General features: G+C 41.8%; 1 protein-coding gene across 1 annotated transcript; it reads right to left on the reverse strand.

Annotated features, from left to right (window-relative positions):
• Positions 1 to 4,385: 4,385 nt before the first annotated feature.
• Positions 4,386 to 11,913, reverse strand: LOC123438369. Its single transcript, XM_045115772.1, has 5 exons — positions 11,483 to 11,913; positions 9,454 to 9,539; positions 9,034 to 9,339; positions 8,819 to 8,902; positions 4,386 to 5,182 (listed from the first exon to the last, which is right to left on the reverse strand). The coding sequence occupies exons 1-5, from the start codon at positions 11,900 to 11,902 to the stop codon at positions 4,747 to 4,749; spliced, it is 1,332 nt and encodes a 443-aa protein (XP_044971707.1). The 5' UTR covers positions 11,903 to 11,913; the 3' UTR covers positions 4,386 to 4,746.
• Between the last annotated feature and the right edge of the window lie 9,542 nt (positions 11,914 to 21,455).

The following is a 21,455-nucleotide window of genomic DNA, read 5'->3' on the forward strand; positions in this document are numbered from 1 at the left end:
GCCGGGAGCACACCCACGACCATGCAGCCTCAGCAAGGTACGAACATCAACACCCCACCTACCCAATTAGCGACGCATGTCGTGCTGGGTGATAGCGGACGGGGTGAGGAAGAGGCTCCATGAGTCGCTGATGACGTCGCCGACACCAAAGAAGCAATGCATGATACCGACACCATCGATGAGGATGACGATGATGTTCTACACTATCTCAATACTGGCGCCTATGACGACGGAGGATTGATGGCTCAGCAGTATGAGTACTCAGGGTTTGAGCATCATGAGTCGGTGCCTGAATTGCCACCTCCGGAGGCTGAACGTATTATAGACGACCTTCCAGTAGCAAAGAAGCATAGGAAGAGAGCGAGGAAAGGCAACAAAGATGCTTCTATGATCCAACCACCTCCGCAGCCTCGGGTTCAAGACCGTATACCTATCATGGGTGCGGCGAAATACCATATCCCCGATGAACCAATCCTACCTGAGGTAACGTTAGAGGCCATATACGGCGATCTCAGGAGACTTCATGACGATGTGCTACGAAGAGAGAAAAGCCTGATCGCCTCGCAAAATCCAGGATACCCACTCTACGTGGTTAACGTGCCGCAGGAACGGTTGTACGTCGACATATTCCCCGTGGAAAAGTTCTTCCTTCGATTCGATTACATCTTCGACGTGTTTCACGTGAAAAAGCTGGATTTTACGTTTTTCCGCCTTTTTGCCTTGCACATGAACTACATCATCAGGATTGAGCAGATGCCTTATATCTGTGTCGTTGACCCTACTTCATGCACGAGAGCTTCTTGGCAGTCTGCAAAGAGCACCGTGAATACATGAGTAACTACATAGCCGATTTAATGGTCGGCAATAAGGACAAGGAGACGATTATAATGCCTTAACATCCCATGTAAGTCATCCGCGCGGATATCCTTCCTTCGATTTCAATCATTTCATTTGCACGCATGGAGGCTAATTTGAGGTGTACTTATTTTGCGCAGCGACGGACGCACCGTCCTCATCATCCTTTACCCCCGAGTCTCCCACGCCCTTTACTTGGACTCGTCGAAGAACATGAAGAAAAAGGATTACACCCACATCAAGTCTGTTCTCGAAGTGCTATCTTTACGTACGGCGTAAGGGGTGGAGAGATCTCGCACAGGAAGACAAGGAACTGCGCGCCCTGCTTCGGCCATAAGACTGACTTCTGCTACATCCAGCAACCGAGTGGTACTATCAGTGATGGATTCTATCTCCTCCACCACATGCAGGAGTTCAGGCGGGATCAGCAGAACCTTCGCATGTCACCTAGATCCGGTGATGCCCATATTCTGCAATGGGGAAAGAACCTAGGAGATATCCCGGATCATCAACTCCGAGCTGAGTTCTATCACATCCAGCGTGAACTTTCCCAAATCATCATGAAGGAGGTCCTCGAAAAAACAGGGATGTTCTACGAAGAAGGGCAAATGTCGCGGGAAGACGATCGAACACGCGTAGCCGCTCAGCGTCTCGACCTGAAGCCTTTCACTGCGCTCGGGGACTATCTCCCTGGCTTGCATGGATGGCATGACATGTTGGAGTGATCGACGATATATGACAATGTGTCCGTTTAATCCATACTTTCTCTATGACGAAACTTTGAGTTATGCACGGCGAAACTTTATTTGTGATGTAATTAAACCGTCCTCCTCAACTAGCAAAGATCACTCTAGTTAGGGCATTTTGGGTACGATGAACTTTGTATGCTTATGATATGTTGCTTCTATTTTTACCAAGTCTGTCTCTTTCTGTTTCTCAACTATATATGTTGCATATCATCAACATGCAGGTGCATAGATCATCGATGGCGAAGAGTGCTACGTCAGGAGTATACGATGAGTGGTCGGAGTGTCAGGCCCAGGTGTACCGGTTTCCAGTTTCCGAGCGACAGCCAGTAGTTAGTTTAGGTTCACGCTAGTGCGAGAGAGGGATACGAACCGACCCCTCAAGAAGTACTACATTATGTATGATGATACATGTCATGTAACTTGTATAGTTATATCGTGATTATGACGTGACGACATGATTTGTGTTGGATGATATGATGAGACTATTATGTGTATGATACGATGAGCATATTGCATGTTTATGATATGATTAGAATACTGTATGAAACCTGTACAGAAACATCGCAAATACGTAGCAAAAAAATGATATGAGAAAATATAGTAGTAGCACTCTTTAGCGCTGGACAAGAAAACGCTGCTGCTAAAGTAACAGTAGCGCGTGTCAAAACACGCTACTGATACACATAGCAGTAGCGCCGGTACAGAAAGCGCTACTGCTAAGTAGGGATAGCAGCAGCGTGTGTCAAGACGCGCTACTGATAAATTTTAGCTGTAGCACCGTATCAGTAGCGGAGTTACCCGCGCTACTGATACACCAAATACCCGCGCTACTGCTAGGGTTTTCCCTAGTAGTGTTGCTTAACGGGTTCCTTAAGGAAGAGTTGTACATGATGCAACCAGAAGGTTTTGTCGATCCAAAGAATGCTGACAAAGTATGCAAACTCCAGCGATCAATTTATGGACTAGTGCAGGCAAATTGGAGTTGGAATGAGCGCTTTGATGAGGTGATCAAGGCGTTTGGGTTTATACAAGTTTATGGAGAAGCTTGTATTTACAAGAAAGTGAGTGGGGGTCTATAGCGTTTCTAATATTATATGTGGATGACATATTGCTGATTGGAAACGATATAGAACTTTTGGGAAGCGTAAAGGATTATTTGAATAGAAGTTTTTCAATGAAGGACCTAGGAGAAGCTCCTTACATATTGGGCACCAAGATATATAGAGATAGATCAAGACGCTTAATAGGACTTTCACACAGCACATACCTTGATAAAGTTTTGAAGAAGTTTAAAATAGAACTGTCCAAGAAAAAGGGTTCTTGCCTGTGTTACAAGGTATGAAGTTGAGTAAGACTCAATGCCCAGTGACTGCAGAAGATAGAGAAAAGATGAGTGTCGTCCCCTATGCTTCAGCCATATGCTCTATCATGTATGCAATGTTGTGCACAAGACCTGATGTCAGCCTTGCCATAAGTATTGCGGGAAGGTTTCAAAGTGACCCAGGAGTAGAACGCTGGATAGCGGTCAAGAATATTCTAAAGTACCTGAGAAGGACTAAGGAAATGTTTCTTGTGCATGGAGGTGATAAAGAGCTCGTAGTAAAGTGTTACGTCGATGCAAGCTTTGACACTGATCCGGATGACTCTAAGTCTCAAACCGAATACGTATTTATTTTTAACGGGGGTGAAGTAAGCTAGTGCAGTTCCAAGCAAAGCGCGGTAGCTGATTCTACATGCGAAGCGGAGTACATAGTTGCCTCGTAGGCAGCTAAAGAAGGTGTCTCGATGAAGGAGTTAACGACAGATCTTGGAGTTGTGACGAGTGCACTGGATCTAATGACTCTGTTCTGTGACAACACTAGTGTCATTGCTCCAGCCAAGGAACCAAGGTTTCACAAGAGGACCAGACACATAAAGCGACGTTTCAATTCCATCCGCGATTACATCAAGGAGGAGGACATAAGTATTTGCAAAGTGCGCACGAATCTAAATGTTGCACACCCATTGACTAAGCCTCTTCCACGAGCAAAACATGATCAACACAAAAACTATATGGATGTTAGGTACATGACAATGTAAATCACATATTGATGTGAACCAGATTATTGACTCTAGTGCAAGTGGGGGACTGTTGAAAATATGCCCTAGAGGCAATAATAAAATAGTTTTATAGATATAAACAGTTTTTTTTATAAACTCAATCAAAGTTTGCAAACTTTGATTGAGTTTATGGAAAAAAAAACTGTTTATATCTACAATACTTAATACTACAACTTTGTACTAAATTGGTGTCAATTAATTTGAATCATAGGAGGTATATAAAATATGAACCTACTGCCTTCGTGTCAAATATAAAACGTAGACACTATCAGTGTTAAACAAAACGTTATATAAATACCGAGGGAGTACATCTTATGATGAACCTAATGATATGCTCCCTTTATTCCTAAATATAAGTATTTTTGTAGATTTCAATACAAACTATATACGAATGTATATAAACATATTTTAGAGTATAGATTCACCCATTTTGCTTCGTATGTAGTTCGTATTGAAATCTCTAAAAAGACTTATATTTGGAAACGGAGGAAGTATATTTGACATTCTAAATGTAAATAGTTTTTGTCATAAACTTAGTCAAATTTTGTGCATGATGAAACAGCGGGAATAGATTTTGTCTCCTCTTCAGAAAAAGAAACTAAAAGTTGCAGATACTGCTTCTGAAAAAAACATACGAGCCAGAGACACAACAGAAATTTATCGTGCCGACACAATTTGTGCTTTAAAGTGCAAATGCCAGCAATGCGCAATTTTTTCTAACGCAAAACTTAAAAATCCACATGCCCAAGAACATCCCAGTTCATTCCAGCCAAACAGCACAGCATCATCACGCGGAACACCACGGCCATAGCCATAGAGCCAAGGAGCGGAAAACTTCAAACTTACGAGTTTTACACGGGGACATTATGCGTAACAGATTTTCATCGCCATCTCGAGATCAGCTACATTCTTTCTAAAGTCCTAACCCTTGCATATTGATATGCACAAGCAGTATATTATTCTCAAATCAGATTGTTTTACTGCGGTAGTCTGTCGTTGGTGCACAAAACCTGGCCTTGTTTTGAGCATTGCTTCGCAGGCTTCAGTTCATGGCCTTGTAGCACCTGAAAGCGGCGAACGCCGTTGCAGCAGCGGCAACAACAGCAAGAGTGGTGTAGGTGTCAGACCTGTCCCAGGTCTCAAACCAGGTGGGCATCCGGCAAATCTTCATGCATCCCTTCTTGCTGGCGGCGCCGTTTTCTTTGTCACTCTCTGTCGTAGAGCTCTTGTGCTTCTGCTCAGCTGGAATGCTCTTGTCCTGTTTTGTTTCTGGCAGATCACTTTGGCAGCAGGTTAACCCTCCTCCATTGCCCTGGCAGCATCCACCTGCAGGTGTAGGGTTGCAAGCAGCAGCACCGTTGGTTCCATTTGCTTCAGGGGATTCTTTGGCGCTTGATTCTTCCTCAGTTACGCCATTCGTCACATGCCTAAGCTCCAGAGCTTTTTTCTGCTGCTCTTCAGACAAACCCAACTGGCCCCTACAAGGTCGCATAGCACGTGTAAGAACCATACTTCAGAGAGGGGTATCCCTATGGAGCAAACATTGGGCAAAAGATCAACTACACATGAACACAACATATCAGTGCTTTATACAACATTTGCCAAACAATATCACAATCTATGTTATTTGTTCAGTTGCAATGCGATTGATGACAAAAAGGTCATTTTCAAATTTGTGAAGACACTGAAAATAAACAATCAAGGACATTTTAAAAAACAACACAGTATCCTTGCGTGGCATTACACAGGCAGAATAATCCATACAAATGAGTGCTTCAACCTAATTCATGAAAACAACGCGGGGAGTAAAAAATAACCTACACCATGCTGCCTAGATGCTTGTACTCAGTAGTCTTTCACTTGGCTTAGTTTACTATAATGCTCGAGAAAAGAAGCATCAGTGAGGCTTTCTTTCCCAGTATCTTCCATAAATCAAAGATTATGTTATTCAGATTAACCAGTGTTCTAGGCATATATAAGAACTAGAGCACACACCATGCAGTTTTTATAATATAAGCATGTCAGGGTTCAGATACAACAGCAACAGAAAAGGACGCAGGACTGAAAATGTCGATGGTACTCAACGAAGCCATACAACACAGATGCAAATGATGGGTGAAATCTTACCTACTAATAAAGCGCGTACGGCTTCTGTCGTCCGTCGTGGCATTTTTGCAAAAAAGTCCTTCCGTTTTCAGTTAATCAACCCGCGGTCCTTTGTTTAGTTAAAAAACGTTTCATTTTTATTAAAACACCCCTCCCCATGGTCAAGGTCTTCTTATCCACACGCACCCGCGGCCGGCGTCGGCGTCTTCTTATCCACGCGCACCACGCGGCGAGGTGAAGCAGGGAAAGACTCGGGTAGGTCGGGGACGGGGCCTTGGCGGAGCCTCCAATGGACGCTGGAGATGGCCGGAGGGAGGGGGATCGGGAACGGCGTCGCTGCGCTCGCGGAAGGCTCGTCGACGGCTGGGGCTGCATTGGCGTGGTCCAGGCAGAAGGGAGCCGGTGCTCCGGTGGCCAGAGGCGGGTCGCGGCTGCGCGGAGCCACGAATGGACGCCGGAGGGAGGAGGCTCTGCGATTCTCCCGCCGTATCGCCGCGGCCAGCGGCCTGAATCTCGAGGCCGAGCAGCTCTCGGCGTGTATAGCGCCGGCCTAGGCTCCTCCGCGAATCGGCGGCCCGAATCCGCTGCTGGAGCTCGCGCTTCCGGATAGGATCGGTGCCGGGATTGGAGGGGCTCGCTGGTTAGTAGGCCGGGGCCATGGCGCTGTTCCGGAAGTTCTTCTTCAAGAAGCCGCCCGACGGGGTGCTCCTCATCACGGACAACGTATGGAGATGGACTGTTTCCTCTGCGCTGCCGTTGGTCTGGTTGCGTGCAGCAGACGACTGCATTTTTACACCATGGCCGTTTTAGTAGTGGAGAAAATAGGTTTCAGTTTGATTGGTCTGTTGCTGATTGCAACTCCAAAGTAGTATAAGCAACTGAGCGTAGTTCAAATGTTGATTTGACCTACGGTGAGCAAGCATTAGCTGGTTTAGAGAAGAAATTTAATCAGAGAGTTTTCTCCATTTTAGCATATGCTTATGTCTGCTTTACCATGTTTTGAATGAGGAAATCTGATGTATTAGTACCGACTCGCAAACCATACATCACCTTATTTTTAATGGCTAAATAGCCATTTGATATGAGAACAGAGTTGAGCATTTGGTACCATGTTTTCATTTGAAGTCAATAGGGATAGAATAACTGGTTATAGCTTGTGGATGTTCTCAGTTGTTTTTTGCACACAAGGTGTTTGTGTGTTTGTCCGAGCCAGTTTTTTTTTGCACACAAGGTGTTTGTGTGTTTGTCTAAGACAGTTTCAGTCACAGATGCTTGAGGTAAACTCCCATATAAATACATCATGAGACTAACTCTCCTTCCATATGATTCAAAAAATGGTATGATGGTGGGAGTCAATCTGGTAACTAAACTAATGTCACGTGGGTGTGTGCATATGGATGTGCCTTAGTTGTTCACAGCCAGATGAACTGGGTTGTTGCACGCAGAGAAGGATTTGGATGAATGTGTCATGATTATGATATTTTCCTTGTCCTTTATCAGAAAAAATGATAGTTTCCTTGATTTGTTTTGTTCTAGATTTGTAAAGCATTGCACTCATTTGCTTTTTGGTGCGGGAGCTTCAAGACAGCAGGGGCAACAAGCTTCACTCAACATATTCATCTATGATTTTCTCTCCAATTTTGAAATTATTTGCCTTCCTGGTTTATAACAACATCGGGGAGTCTGAACCATGTAGTCTACTTATCCATAATGAACCACATGTGCGAACCATGCATTCTGAACCGATCAACCGTATTTCTCCGTAGGTCGACGAAATATGAGTGGGACCATGTCTTAGGTTGTGGAAATGTGAGCCGAACTAGGAGAGTTATTAAAGACGTCCCATTTGTTTCATTGCAACGCACGGGCATTTGTGCTATCTATATCTATATCTACACCTACTAATAAAGCACATATTGCTTCTGTGGTACGTCATTAAATTTACCTCTAAAGTTCGTCAAAATTACCCACCAATGCCACCCGTAAGTGACAAAAACGATTCGTTTTTTGAACTTTGATTCGGCTCTTTCTTTCTAATTCTAAAGAGTGTGGTTCCCATACTTTATCGCAAGCACAAGGCTAGCCCAGCTGGTTGGATGCGCTCCGTCCCACCCAGCAGACGCAAGTTTGATCCCGATTGCAGACACAATTCTTTTTTTCTTCTATTTCAGCAAATTTATAGACAAAAAAGTTCCCATATATACAAAAAAATGTACAGTGCGTATGGACAATAAATAATATATTTTTCTTTTATTTTTAAAAATATTGATCGTGTATTTAAAAAACTTTAAATGTGCATAGGAAAATGTTTTTTGTGTATAAGAAAACATATACAAAAAATATAATGTGTATGAAACAAAGTAGATATAAAAAATAGAACTTTTTAAAAGTGTTAGTCGTGTATTTGAATAATGTAAAACATGCATATAAAAAATGTTCATGATGCATACAAAATATGTATTAAAAAAATTAGACATCAAAACTCAATAATGTTTCTGATGTCACACGCAAAAAAATGTTTCTAATGTATAAAAAAAATATACAATGTTGTCTATACAAGCTTTACGTAAACAAATGGCTTAGCTTTGATCTTTCATATATATATAAACTGTTTTGTTAATTATTTTGATACGCAACCTGAAACATTTGGTATGCATGTACTTACAAATTGATTGTTTTTTATGAAGCTGTCTAATATGTTTGCAACCAAATTAAGACTTCACTTAGATTACAAATGCAAACACATATATCAGCAAGATAAAAATAATGTTCTTATGCATATGCTATCATTAATTAGCAAAACATACTTTGCCATTTTCATCATAATTCAAATAATGTTCATGCATTTTAAGAAATGTCCTGAAATTTTAAGAACATAATACGATTATCATAATTGAAGATTATAATTTTTTTCTTCCGTTGCAACGCACGGGCCTTTTTGCTAGTACTAACTAAATATCATCTTCGGTCAAAATCAGCACATGTAATAATTAAACCACGAAGCATACCTCCACAGATGGCCCACAATCTCTCCTTGTCCAATATGTTGACGCAGTAACACAGGCACATCATCAGGAGCAACATAACCATACCTAGGATTAGAAATAATGTAATCAATAACTGGATTTTGATTAAGTAAAATCAAAATAGAGAACGCTACAGGAAGGTATTGAGATTATTGGTTCACAACAATGTAGATTTTATGATAGTTTCTGGTTCTTACCAATGACCAGTCACTTCTCCCTTGGCATCTGGACTGAATATGATGACATTTCCTGCATACTTGTGACCTCCAACGTGTGAGCATGCACTAACAGCCACCTGACCATCAAGACCTTGTCCTTCAATCTCTTCCTTGAACCTTGTAATCAGAGCAGGACCGCAAACACCACACCTTTTATCCCTGCTTCCATGGCAGCAGACAAAAACATAGGAACCTTTTATAGCCTCAGGAGATCCAGGAAGCCATTCAGTATCTTTCACAAGTACTTCTTCAACAAAGTTGTCGACATCAAGGTGGGTCAGCTCTCTGCAAACAATACACCACATATTGAAGAAAATAATCAGTTGACTCATGTATTCCATTATCTAACAGTAGAAAGGGAAAGACTACATGTTTATTTCTTTCCAGTCTTACAGGTACCTGTATCGGATCATATCAGGAAAGATCAACACATCTCCAAGAGATGGCTCAGTGCCATCTTGTCCTTCACAAATGGTCAGTTTGGTCTGAGAAGAGTAAAATAGACCATTTATTAGCAATAAAAAATAAACACATGGGCAAGTCTTGTCTAATAATCTAATTATTACAATATTATAAGGTGGGGTGTGCTTCCGTAAGCACAAGTCACATTGCTGAACCATTGGATCACATTAGGATCAGATAGATGCACATCGCAGAACTAATTAAAAAGGCAGGAAACTGACGTGCCGTAACAAAAATAATCAGACAACTTCCAAAAATAAAATAATAAGAATAAGAACACCAGCCAAAGTATACATACTGAACTTAAAAAGTGAATATAAGAAGATAAGTACATAAGGTGGTAACTAGCAAAGTGAATATGAATAGAACATAAGGCTACTAGCTTAGGAAGATTAATAATATTGAACAATAACATTCCAGATTCCCAGAAGCTGTACAATTGCTAAACAGTGACATACTCTCACTAGTTTATTCTCAAAAAAAAAAAACTTGCTAATTAGACATCCTTTTCATTAACTTTGTAACTATGTACCGATATCTTTATATGGGGTAACTGCAAAAATTTTAGTGTTGTCCTACCATCCAATACCAAGGAGCAAAGACCACATAAAGGAACAAAGCAGAGGAACTTCTGCACTCAAAAGCACCATACAAATCATGCTCGTACACCTATACAAAAAGAGACGAAAGGAATTGGGCAGTACTTTTCTGGTACTATTAATTTCAACTCCATATATCACATGGCCAATGTTCCATACATATACTCTGTAGATCACGTGATCAATGTTTCATAACTTCAACTCCATGTATTGCGCTATGTGAATAAAGACAAAAAAAAAGAGTAAGCTCCTAGTCCTCTGCACATAGTACTAAATGATTTACAAAGGTGTATGATGGCGAAATCTAGACAATACTGACGGCAAGCAAATAACATAGCAAAGGATGCAATCAAATAATGAAAAAACATCTAAACAGGAACAAACAGAGGTTAGATTTGAACCAAAATAATTCCCTATTTTTATATGCCTACAAAGATAGGATAACAGGATACAAGGGGTATCAGCAAAACCCCCCAAAAGTACAGCGTGTGCAATTTAAACAAGCCATATAGTTAGAGCAAGATGGACTAGAAAACCATAAGGAACTGCCACAATGAGTCAAGGAACCAAACATCATAAGTAAATTGAGAACCCACCGATTTTATCAACACTGGGAATGGAACCAGATACACGAGTTCATGAACAAAATCCATTACATCCAGCGAGAATCCAACACGTTGTGAGTCAAATAATTAGATATAGTAATCCAATTACCCAACACATACCAAACACGTATAAACACTAAATCACCACCAAAATTCAACTCACATGGCCCATGTATACATGCTAGACTGTGTGGATTTCGGGATAAGTTCAAAACCTGAAGAGCACAGTACTTGAAACAGCAATATCCTCAGAGGAGATCACTGAGCGGCCAATTCTTAGTGAAAGATGCACCATAACAAAGTGCGAACAAAATGAAGTACAGACACCCCAATCTACAAGCATAACTGGCACGAGCTAGTAAGCATATCAACACCACTGGTCACCATAATTAAGCGAGCTCCTACTGGTCAATTCAGAAACAATAAACTGAAACGAGAGCAATCGGAAACTACATCATCCGCCAACACAAATCGGATCGACTGGTTAGCTTTCAAGGGTAGCGATCTCCTGCAGGAACCCACCACGACCACATGCAGATAACTAAATTTCACTACATCATATGATAACTCTTGCTAGTCGAATACTAGTCAGCAGCTAAATCCTACGCTCGGAGCGACCCGCAAGCAGTTCCCACTCCCAACAACCAAACTAAAATAACACTACAGTACCAGAAGCATGTCAATACCACGTCACAACTCAAAATCAGCCGATTACGAGCAAACCGAGAGGGAGATGGAGAGAGAAGGAGAAGAAATGCTCACGCTCTTCTTCAGATTGGGCTTGCGGGCCTTGATGGCGGCGGCGAGGAGGCGGGGGAGGTGGTCGGACTCGGAGGCCTCGACGCGGGATGGCCACTCCTCAGGGCCCTTGTAGCAGAGGAACACGTGGCGCTCGTGGAATCCCACGGTCCCCGCGAGCTTCTCCTTGCCGAGCTCCTCCCGCTGGAACCCGAACTCCTTGTCGAGGTCGGGGGCAGCGGCGGCGAGGGTCGCGTCCGGCGCGTCGGAAGCCACCGGCGCGAGGAGGGCGTCGCCGGCGAAGGCCGTCGTGGGGGAGGAGTGGGAGGGATCGGCCATGAGGAGGGGGAGGAGGCTGTGCTGCAGTAGTCGCCGACGGCTTGGCGAAGAGAGGACCGGCGGAAATGGGATTTGCTTGGAGAGTTTGGGGAAAATGAAAAACATCTCGGGTTTTATGGTTGGAGTTGTTCTTGCGGGAGGGGAAAAGGAAGGCCCCACTGTGCGCACGTGTAGGCCCTGCTTGTCAGTCAGGTTTGGGTTTCGCTGGGTAGTGGCCGTGGGACCCACGCTAGTGATAGCGGTCAGCTAAACAGCTGGAGTTTCCAATCTTCTTCTTCCTTTACCGTGGCCCAGAGTATGGAACCCTGTAAGTGATGTTTTGCCATTAGTGTATGTGAGCGTAGCACATCTGTCAGGGTGCAGCGAACGTGGTTAGTTTTATTTTCAGGATGACAGTTTCAATTAGTTTGTATACAAATACGTGTAGGACAATTAGATAATTGTTTATGCATTGTAATGGGTACACATATTCGTATATTACTTCTTCCGTCATAAGAAAGTGTTTCAAGTTTAATATAATTTTTTAATAAAAAAAGTTTAGTATAATTTTATACTAAACTAGTATAACGCTGAGATACCTATTTTGGGACGAATGAAGCTCATAATTTACCAATTCATATTGATGTGATTGTGTAAATAATTATTTACCAAATTCAACTTGTGGTTTACCTACCTAGATATATTCTTCACTTGCTTAGCGACATAAGCTCACAAGAATATTGTAGTGTCCCACCGCAAAAAAATAGAATATTGTAGTGTCATTTCCTTCCACCCTTTCTAATCTAATGGAGATAAATGTTTTAATAAGCAATTCTTATTTCATTTTTGTGTTCAAAATTATTTTCTTTCGAGGAACTCTCAATCATAGATTGAAGATCTTCAGTTCTTCGGCCGGCAACCGCAACTAGTGATAGCAAGCAACATTCCATAGTACTTTTTCTTTGAATATCCTTTTTGGAAAGCGGATAGCAATCGGATGAATTAGAGAATAGATAGACTTTCATTGGCATTTCATCATTTCTTCTCCTTCCACGTATTTTTTTGCAACCAAGTGTCCCTCAACTGGATATGAATGAAATGAGCCAGATTGAGGAAGAACAACAATACCCACAAAAAAAGATAACAATACCTGCAACAATACTCCGGTTATAAATAGCTACTCCCACCCAATTGTTGTTCGTTGGCTGCTCCGTTTGATTTGACATGTGTTTGTTTAGGCACCCCCTCTCTGTGAGATTTGAGAGAAAACCCCAGAGCCAAAACTTAGTTTGTGGTTGAACGTCACGTAAAACTATGTTGGGATAGCTTATGGTTATTACTCTCAAAAGATGCATACTCTCTAGACGATACATGCCAGTATTGACTCTCGAGTAACCAAGAGTCGTTGTGGTTGTCAAAGGCAAAGTGTGTGAAGGTTTGGAGATTGTCTTGAAGAATCTACCACAAATGAATTCAACTGAAGTTTGAGGAAATCCATGTCAAAGAGACCAGGGCCGACAAAGGTTTTTCATGTGTTCAATCACAAGTCCCTCCAACCCAACGTAGTTTTTTGCGGAAGAGTCAGCTACAGAACAAATATATTTTTGATGTCGAGCAACACTAGCTCTCTCTCTCTCTCTCAATCTCTCTCTCTCTCAATCTCTCTCTCTCTCTCAATCTATCTCTCTCTCTCTCTCAATCTCTCTCTCTCTGTTTTTTACTTTTGGTTGAGTTATTCCTCATGTGTTGTTCCTCGGTGCTCTGTTTGTTCATTTTCTTTGAGCATTTCCTTCAGCGTGACAGTTAGGGCCCCTGAGGAAGTACCTCTTGTTGCGGTACTACTGGTCGCACTACCTTCTTACGCAGGCATCTGCCCCTCCGTCCCTTTTAGCAAAATTAGTGCGGTGGTAGGCACGGCAGTACCGTCCCAAGCGGTACTACCGCCCTGTCTCGTGGTACTTCTTCTTGAAAGTTTGTTGCCATTTTATAAGCGGTAGTATCACTCGTCTAAGAGGTAGTACAACTTATATGCTTCAGCATGTGGATAACGGTTGGATTTCACTACCAGTATATGAAGGAGTCTTCTTCCCCAAGAAGACTTCACCTCTTTCCCCCAAGCTCTATTCTTGATCCTAAGATCATTTTCGCCCAATCTATCTCCCTGGCCATCAAAACTTGTTGATCTTCTAGGGTTTGGAGAAGAAGGCTTTGATCTACACTTCCACCAAGATAAATCTAATTCCCCCACTAATCCCTTGTGGATCTTGTTACTCTTGGGTGTTTGAGCACCCTAGACGGAAGAGGTCACCTTGAAACCACAATCCATTATGGTGAATATTATTGGTGTTGTTGGTAGCCTCCAATTAAGTTGTGGAGATTGCCCAACCTTGTTTGTAAAGGTTCGGTCGCCGCCTTCAAGGGCGCCACTAGTGGAATCACGACTCCTTGCGTTGCGTGAGGGCATGAGGAGAATATGGTGACCTTAGTGGCTTCTTGGAAGCATTGTGCTTCCACACCGCTCCAACGGAGATGTACTTCCTCTCAAAAGGAAGGAACTTCGTTGACACATCCTCATCTATATCGGTTCCACTTGTGATTACAGTTATTATCGTGTTGTATCCTTTGATTTCTTTCTAGTTGTTGTTGTTAGCATCATATAGGTTGCTCACCTAGTTGCATATCTAGACAACCTATTTTTTGTTCAACCTAATTTATTAAAAGGGGGTAAAATTAGTAGTCACCTCCCCCCCTCTAGTCAACCATATCGATCCTTTCAATTGGTATTAGAGCTACATTGCTTTTAAAGGCTTAACCGCCTAAATAGTATGGTTGACGATGATGTTCAGGATGGAGATAACTTTGCGGTCGTGTCCAAGATTTGAATGAGGCCATGGACTCTATCAAATCATCCTTGGTGGACGAGGTCAAGGACAAGCTAAATAAATTTCTTGATAGTATTGAACTCCCCACTGATCCCAAGGAAGTGGTTAATCCCCTTTCCTCGGGAATGGATGCCGATTGCACCAAGGAATTTGCTAGTGCCACTATCCCTAATTATTCTCAAGGAAAGAATGGATCGGGCATCCATACCACGGTTGCCCCTCCCCAGTCCTATGGAGGAATGGTCCCCTAACCTCATATTAACTCACAAGGGCCATGACCCAAACTTGATTTAACTAATTTTCCTAATTGGGTTTTTTGTATCAAGTCTTATTTGAAACACATCTCAACACTTTGAGGTGGTTCTTGACGAAGCCGATGAGTTTGTGATGAATGAAGATGAAGACCCACGGGGGCTTTACCTGAGGTTGACCGCTCTTGCCATTTCTCTTCGAGACCATGAGAGCAAGGATATGGATGAAAATTGGGTCAAACACAAGTTGATATGGATGAAAATTGGGTCAAATACAAGTTCCTCAAGGACATGATGCCATTCAATAAAGGCATGTCCTTCGTGATCCGTCAAAGACCATATTTTGACTCCTTGACCTCAAGTGAAGTGTTGGATGAGTTCGTCACCATGAACATCTTGAACAAGACCCCGACAATGCTCTAGCTCATGCAACGGTCAAAGAAACCCAACCTTGCTTTTAAGGCTAAGGCATTCTCGAAATAGGAAGAAGAGGAACAAGAAGGTTGTTGTCCAAAAGACACCAACTATGCTTACCACGAGCACATGGCTCTTGCATCGAGGAAATTTTGGGGCAACAAGAGGAACACCAAGCCCAACTTCTCCAAGAACAAGTCAAGTGGCTCCAAGGTCAAGCAACGAGTGAGGGCGTGCTACAATTGCGACAATGTAAGTCACTTTGTTGTAGATTGGCCCTATCATAAACGTGAAGACAATGGAGGCAACCTCCTTCACAAGGGCAAGTTCAAGTCCTTCCCCGACAAGAGAAACTTCACGAATAGGGTACCTCAAAAGGGGTAGACGATGCCAGAAGAGTACAACTCCGATGATGATGATGATGATGATGCTAGTGGTGAAGGGATAGTGATGGCCTCCGTGGCCATTACCACCACTTCCCCAACCACAAGTCGCTCTTTGACTCCCTCAACGAGGACCACATCCCCATCGCCAAGTGCCTAATGGACAAGTCAACAAACAAGGTAACCTCCAACATTGAAACTACCATATCCACTACTGCCTCTTTGACGGATTATATGGATGAACAAGTGGAGGCAAAAGTGGATGAGAATGCCTTTGACAAGTTCATGGGTATACTCGAAAGTGAGACCAAGAAGCATTTCATTGCTCTCTTGGAACAATTGGGTGAGGACAATGATGTCATTGAGTCTCACAAAGATACCATCACCAAGATGGAAGGGCATAGTCGTTATTATGCCGATGAGATCAGATATGTCTCATGCTCTAGAAGAAGAGAAGGGTCTTTGTTTGGCTCTTGACGAGTCACACAAGGTTGATCTTGCTCGATTAAATAAAGATTATGATCATTCTCAAGTTCTTGCTAGTGTACTTAAGACCGAGAAGGTTGAACTTGGGGTTGGCCATGAGAAACTCAAATAGGATTTGGAGTTGCTTGACAATGCTCACAAAGCCTTGAAGAGTGCTCACGCCACCCTCAAGGTTTCTCATGATCAACTCCAAGCGAAACTAACAAGGGAAATAGCCACTTCTCCTCCTTTTGTGCTCATTGATAATGTTCATGCGTCTAACCCTTGTTGTGTGCATGTGCACCTTGTGGAGGAAAATGCCAAGTTGAAAGAGCAACTTGAGAAGGGACTTGTGACGTGTGTACAAGGCGAGAAGAACCTTAGTGACCTTTTGAGCAATCAAAAGGAAGTGGTGGCGAATGAGGGACTTGGGTTTGCACCCAAGTCAAAGAAGAAGAAATCCAAGAAGAAAGTCAATATTAAGCATGTTCTCTCTCTTAAAGAAACATTTGTCAAAGAGGTAGAGGGTGCTCCTAAGGAGAATAACAAGAACAAGGTGATCATTGTAATGCGAAGAGGGGCATTGCCACTCATCCCAACAAAGCCGACGACTTTAACCCTTCTTATGTTTTATGTCGTGCTAGTGATGGGCATGTTTATGCCAAATTTATTGGTTCTCCTTATGAGTACATTGAATGGTATATTTGGGTTCCTAAGACCCTGGTTACTAACATAAAAGGGCCCGCTCAAGAATGGGTACCTAAAACCAAGCATTGACCTTATGTAGGAGTTTGCTTCCGGAGGAGGTTCATGGTTGCTCGATAGTGGAGCAACAAAACATATGATTGGAAGAAAGGACTTGGTGGTGGACGCTCAAGCTAGATCATATATGGCCTTGCATCTCTAATTTGGTGATGCTACCCCATCAAAGGTATTGTGTCTTGGAAAGGTGGTGATCTCTCCGGATTTAACCATTGATACAGTCATGCTTGTTGAGACCCTTGCATACAATTTACTTTCAATTCATCAACTTGCACTCATGGGCTTTTCTACATTCTTTGATATTAATATTGTGGCTCTCTTGTGGAGTGATAGCCCACAAGTGTAGGGGTCGCAACAACCTTCGCATGTAGTATTATGCCCTAATTTATCGATTCAATACAAGGGGAGCCAAAGAATATTTATTGGTCTTAGCAGTTGAGTTGTCAATTCAACCACACCTGAGATATCTCTGTGTAGCAAAAAAAATAGTAGCATAGCAAAATAGTAGTAGTAACAGTAATGATAACAACAACAGTTTTCTAGTGATTGTAATAATAGTAGCAGCAACAGTAACTTAGCAATATTCAATTCATGAAAAGCGTAGGCATTTGGATCGGTGATGGATAATGATTTAGATGACTCATAACCCACAACTGTAGGGGATCACAACAGTCTTCGCGGGTAGTATTTCACCCTAATTTATTGATTCGACACAAGGGGAGCCAAAGAATATTTATAGGCCTTAGCAGTTGAGTTTTCAATTCAACCACAACTGGGATATTTCTATGCAACGAAGAATTAGTAGCACGACAAGTAATAGTAATAACAGTAACAGTGATAGCAATAATTTTATAGCAGTTGTGATAGTAGCAGCAGTAGTACTAACTTAGCAAGATTAAATATATGTAAAGTGTAGGCACATGGATCGGTGATGGATAGATATGGATGGCATTCATCATGTAACAGTTACACACTAGAATGACATAGAACTATCCCCAATTCATCATTATAATGTAGGCATGTATTCAGTATACAGTCATACATGCTTGCGATAAGAACTTGTATGCCATATTTTGTCCTACCCTCCCGTGGCAGCGGGATACAAACTAAGGGATATTACGGCCTCCTTTTAATAGAGAACCGGAACAAAGCATTAACACATGGTGAATAGATGAACTCCTTATACTACGGCAATCACCGGAAAGAATCCCAATTATTGTCACCTTGGGGATGCGGATCATAACACATAATAGATGCATACAACTTGCAAGATAGGATCTAAGCACTTTAATATTCATAGAAAACATAATAGGTTCAAATCATAAATCATGGCACTCGGTCCCTAGTGACAAGCATTAAGCATAGCAAAGCCATAACAACATCAATCTCACAACATAATGGATATTAGGTATCAAGCCCTATCAACTTAACTCGATTACATGATCAATCTCATCCACAACCCATCACTGTGTCGCAAGCCTACAAAGTAATTACTCACTCCCGGTGGTGATCATCATGGAATTGTTGATGGAAAAGGGTTGGTGATGACGACATCGATGGATCCCCCTCCCCGGAGCCCAAAACAGACTCCAGATTAGCCCTCCCGAGGAAGAACATGAGGTATGACTCCTTGCAGGTGCGTTGGTCTCCCTCCAAGCTTAAAGGGTGATGTAGCACAGCGACGTCAAGTATTTCCCTCAGTTAAGAAACTAAGGTGTCAATCGAGTAGGAAGATCCACAAGACTATGTAAGCAACACCTGCACACAAATAGCAAATCCTCGCAACCCAGCGCGTAGAGGGGTTGCCAATCCCTCGTGGGTAAAGTAAGGATAGATTGATAGATGCAAATAAGAGTGATAGCAAAAAGAATACAGCAAGGTATTTTTGGGTTTTTTGATAATATAGATCTGAAAAAAGAGAGCAAATAAAGTAGAAAACCAAATAGCAAAGTAGAGACTGCAAATAGATGGTGTGAAGTAGATCCGGGGGCCGTAGGTTTCACTAGTGGCTTCTCTCGAGAAAATAGCTAGCGGTGGGTAGACAAATTACTATTGGGCAATTGATAGAAAAGCAAATAATTATGATTATATTCAAGACAATACTCATTTATATAGGCATCACGTCCAAGATAAGTAGACCGACTTCTGCCTACATCTACTTCTATTACTCCACACATCAACCGCTATCCAGCATGCATCTAGTGCATTGAGTTCATGGAGAAATGGAGTAATGCGTTAAGAATGATGACATGATGTAGACAAGATCTATTCATCTAGGAATAGACCCCATCGTTTTATCCTTGATAGCAGTGTGTGTCATGTGTCTTTCGGTCACTGAGATTGAGCACCACAAGAATGAACCCATCACAAAGCACCTCTTCCCATTGCAAGATAAAAGATCAAGTTGGACAAACAAAAACCAAATATCAGAGAAGAAATACGAGGCTATAATATTCAAGCATGAATATTTTTCATAGATCTGATCATAAACTCATAATTCATCATATCCCAATAAACACACCGCAAAAGAAAGAGTTACATCATATGGATCTCCAAGAGACCATTGTATTGAGAAAACAAAACGAGAGAGAAAGCCATCTAGCTACTGCGTACGGACTCGTATGTCTGATATGAACTAGTCACGCATCATCGGAGGAGCACCAATGAGGATGGTGAGCCCCTCCTTGATCGTGTTCCTCTCCAGAACGAGCTCTAGATTGGATTTTGTGGCTCTGAAACTTGCAGTGACTGAAATGATTTTTCGTTGACTCCTTTAGGGTTTGCTAAATATTAGTGTATTTATAGAGCTCAAAGGCGGTGGTGAAGGTCCCGAGGGCTCCACTAGACACCACGCCGCGCTAGGGGCCTCTCGTGCGCTATGGTGTCTAGTGCCCCCCTGGGCCTTGGCTGCTGCTCATCCTTGGCCCCCAAGTTTCCTTATGGTCCCAAAAAAACGTAAAGTTTCGTGGCAATTGGACCTTATGTGATATGGATTTCCTGCGAAGAAAAAAACAGCAAAAAACAACAACTGGCACTAGGCACTATGTCAATAGGTTAGTCCCAAAAAGTGATATAAAATTGCTATAAAATGATTATAAAACATCCAAGAATGATAACATAATCAGCATGGAACAATCAAAAATTATAGATACGTTGGAGACGTATCAACATCTCCAAGCTTAATTCCTTCTCGTCCTCGAGTAGATAAATGATAAAAATAGAATTTTTGATGTGGAATGCTGCCTCACATGTTCATCATATTCTTTTTTCTTTCATCATGGACATATGCACTTGTAGATGATGCAAGGAAATAGTCTACAATTTGACATGAAGATTTCAATATTCAAGCATATCAACAAGCAACCAAGTCTTTCAAAACATCAACGCTAAAGAATGTTATCCCTAGACCATCATGCTCTACCATTGATCCATTCATGCAACACACTCAAATATTAACTACATCCAATGCTCAAGTGTGATAATGGTGTTCCTTAGTTGGGGATTTATAAGAGGAGATGGCAAGTCAAATTCAAAAATAAAAATTGCATAAAGTAAATAGATAGGCCCTTTGCAGAGGGAAGCGGGGATTTTTATAGGTGCCATAGCTCAGAGTGAAAAAATTAGAGATTAAAAATAGGGTGGCATGCTTTTCCTATCAACGAGAAGACTAAGAGTTTCCAATATCCTCCATGCTAAAGAAATTATAGGCGGTTCCCAAACTGAAAATAAAGTTTATTCCTTTTCCACCATTCTTTCACATTCCACGGCTAGCCGTATCCACGGGTCTCGTCCATACCAACATTTTCCAAGGAATTTATTATTTGACAACATAAAATAATTTCTTTTTTTGGGGACTGGACATCCCTATTACCGCCATACTATCGTGCAATGACAAGTGAATAAACACTCATCTTGAGAATAACCTATTTAACATGGAATATACCATCCACACCTTGTCACTTCATGAGCGGTACAGGCACACAAAACAGAATTTTATTTTGAATATTAGAGTTGGCACTTGCAAATTTACTTGGAACAACGTTGAAATACCGCATGTGTGTAGGTATGGTGGACACATTTTTCATAAATTTGGGTTTAGGATTTGGATGCACAAGAAGTATTCCCGCTTAGTACAAGTGAAGGCTAGCAAATAGATTGAGAAGCCCCCATCCGAGGAACAAAAATCATCATAAGTGAACATTGAACATAACTAACACTAAATAATGCAACACAGGTAGGATATAATTTCATAGCATAAATATTGACTTCATGTGCATGCATAGGGAATAACAAACCTTAACACTGATATTCTTACTTGGGCATAATTACTCATCAACATAACTCACATATTACTATCTTCATATTGCAAAACTATTTCAAAGAATCAAGTTTAATATCCAATGATCTTCATGAAAGTTTTATTATATCTTTCCTGGACATTCATCACTTTGGGGACTAATTTTCATTTAAAGAAAATTACCAATGCAAATAACAAGCTCTCAAACAAGTATAAGTGAAGCAG

Source organism: Hordeum vulgare, chromosome 1H (assembly GCF_904849725.1).
Source record: "Hordeum vulgare subsp. vulgare chromosome 1H, MorexV3_pseudomolecules_assembly, whole genome shotgun sequence".
Classification (NCBI taxonomy): Eukaryota; Viridiplantae; Streptophyta; class Magnoliopsida; order Poales; family Poaceae; genus Hordeum; species Hordeum vulgare.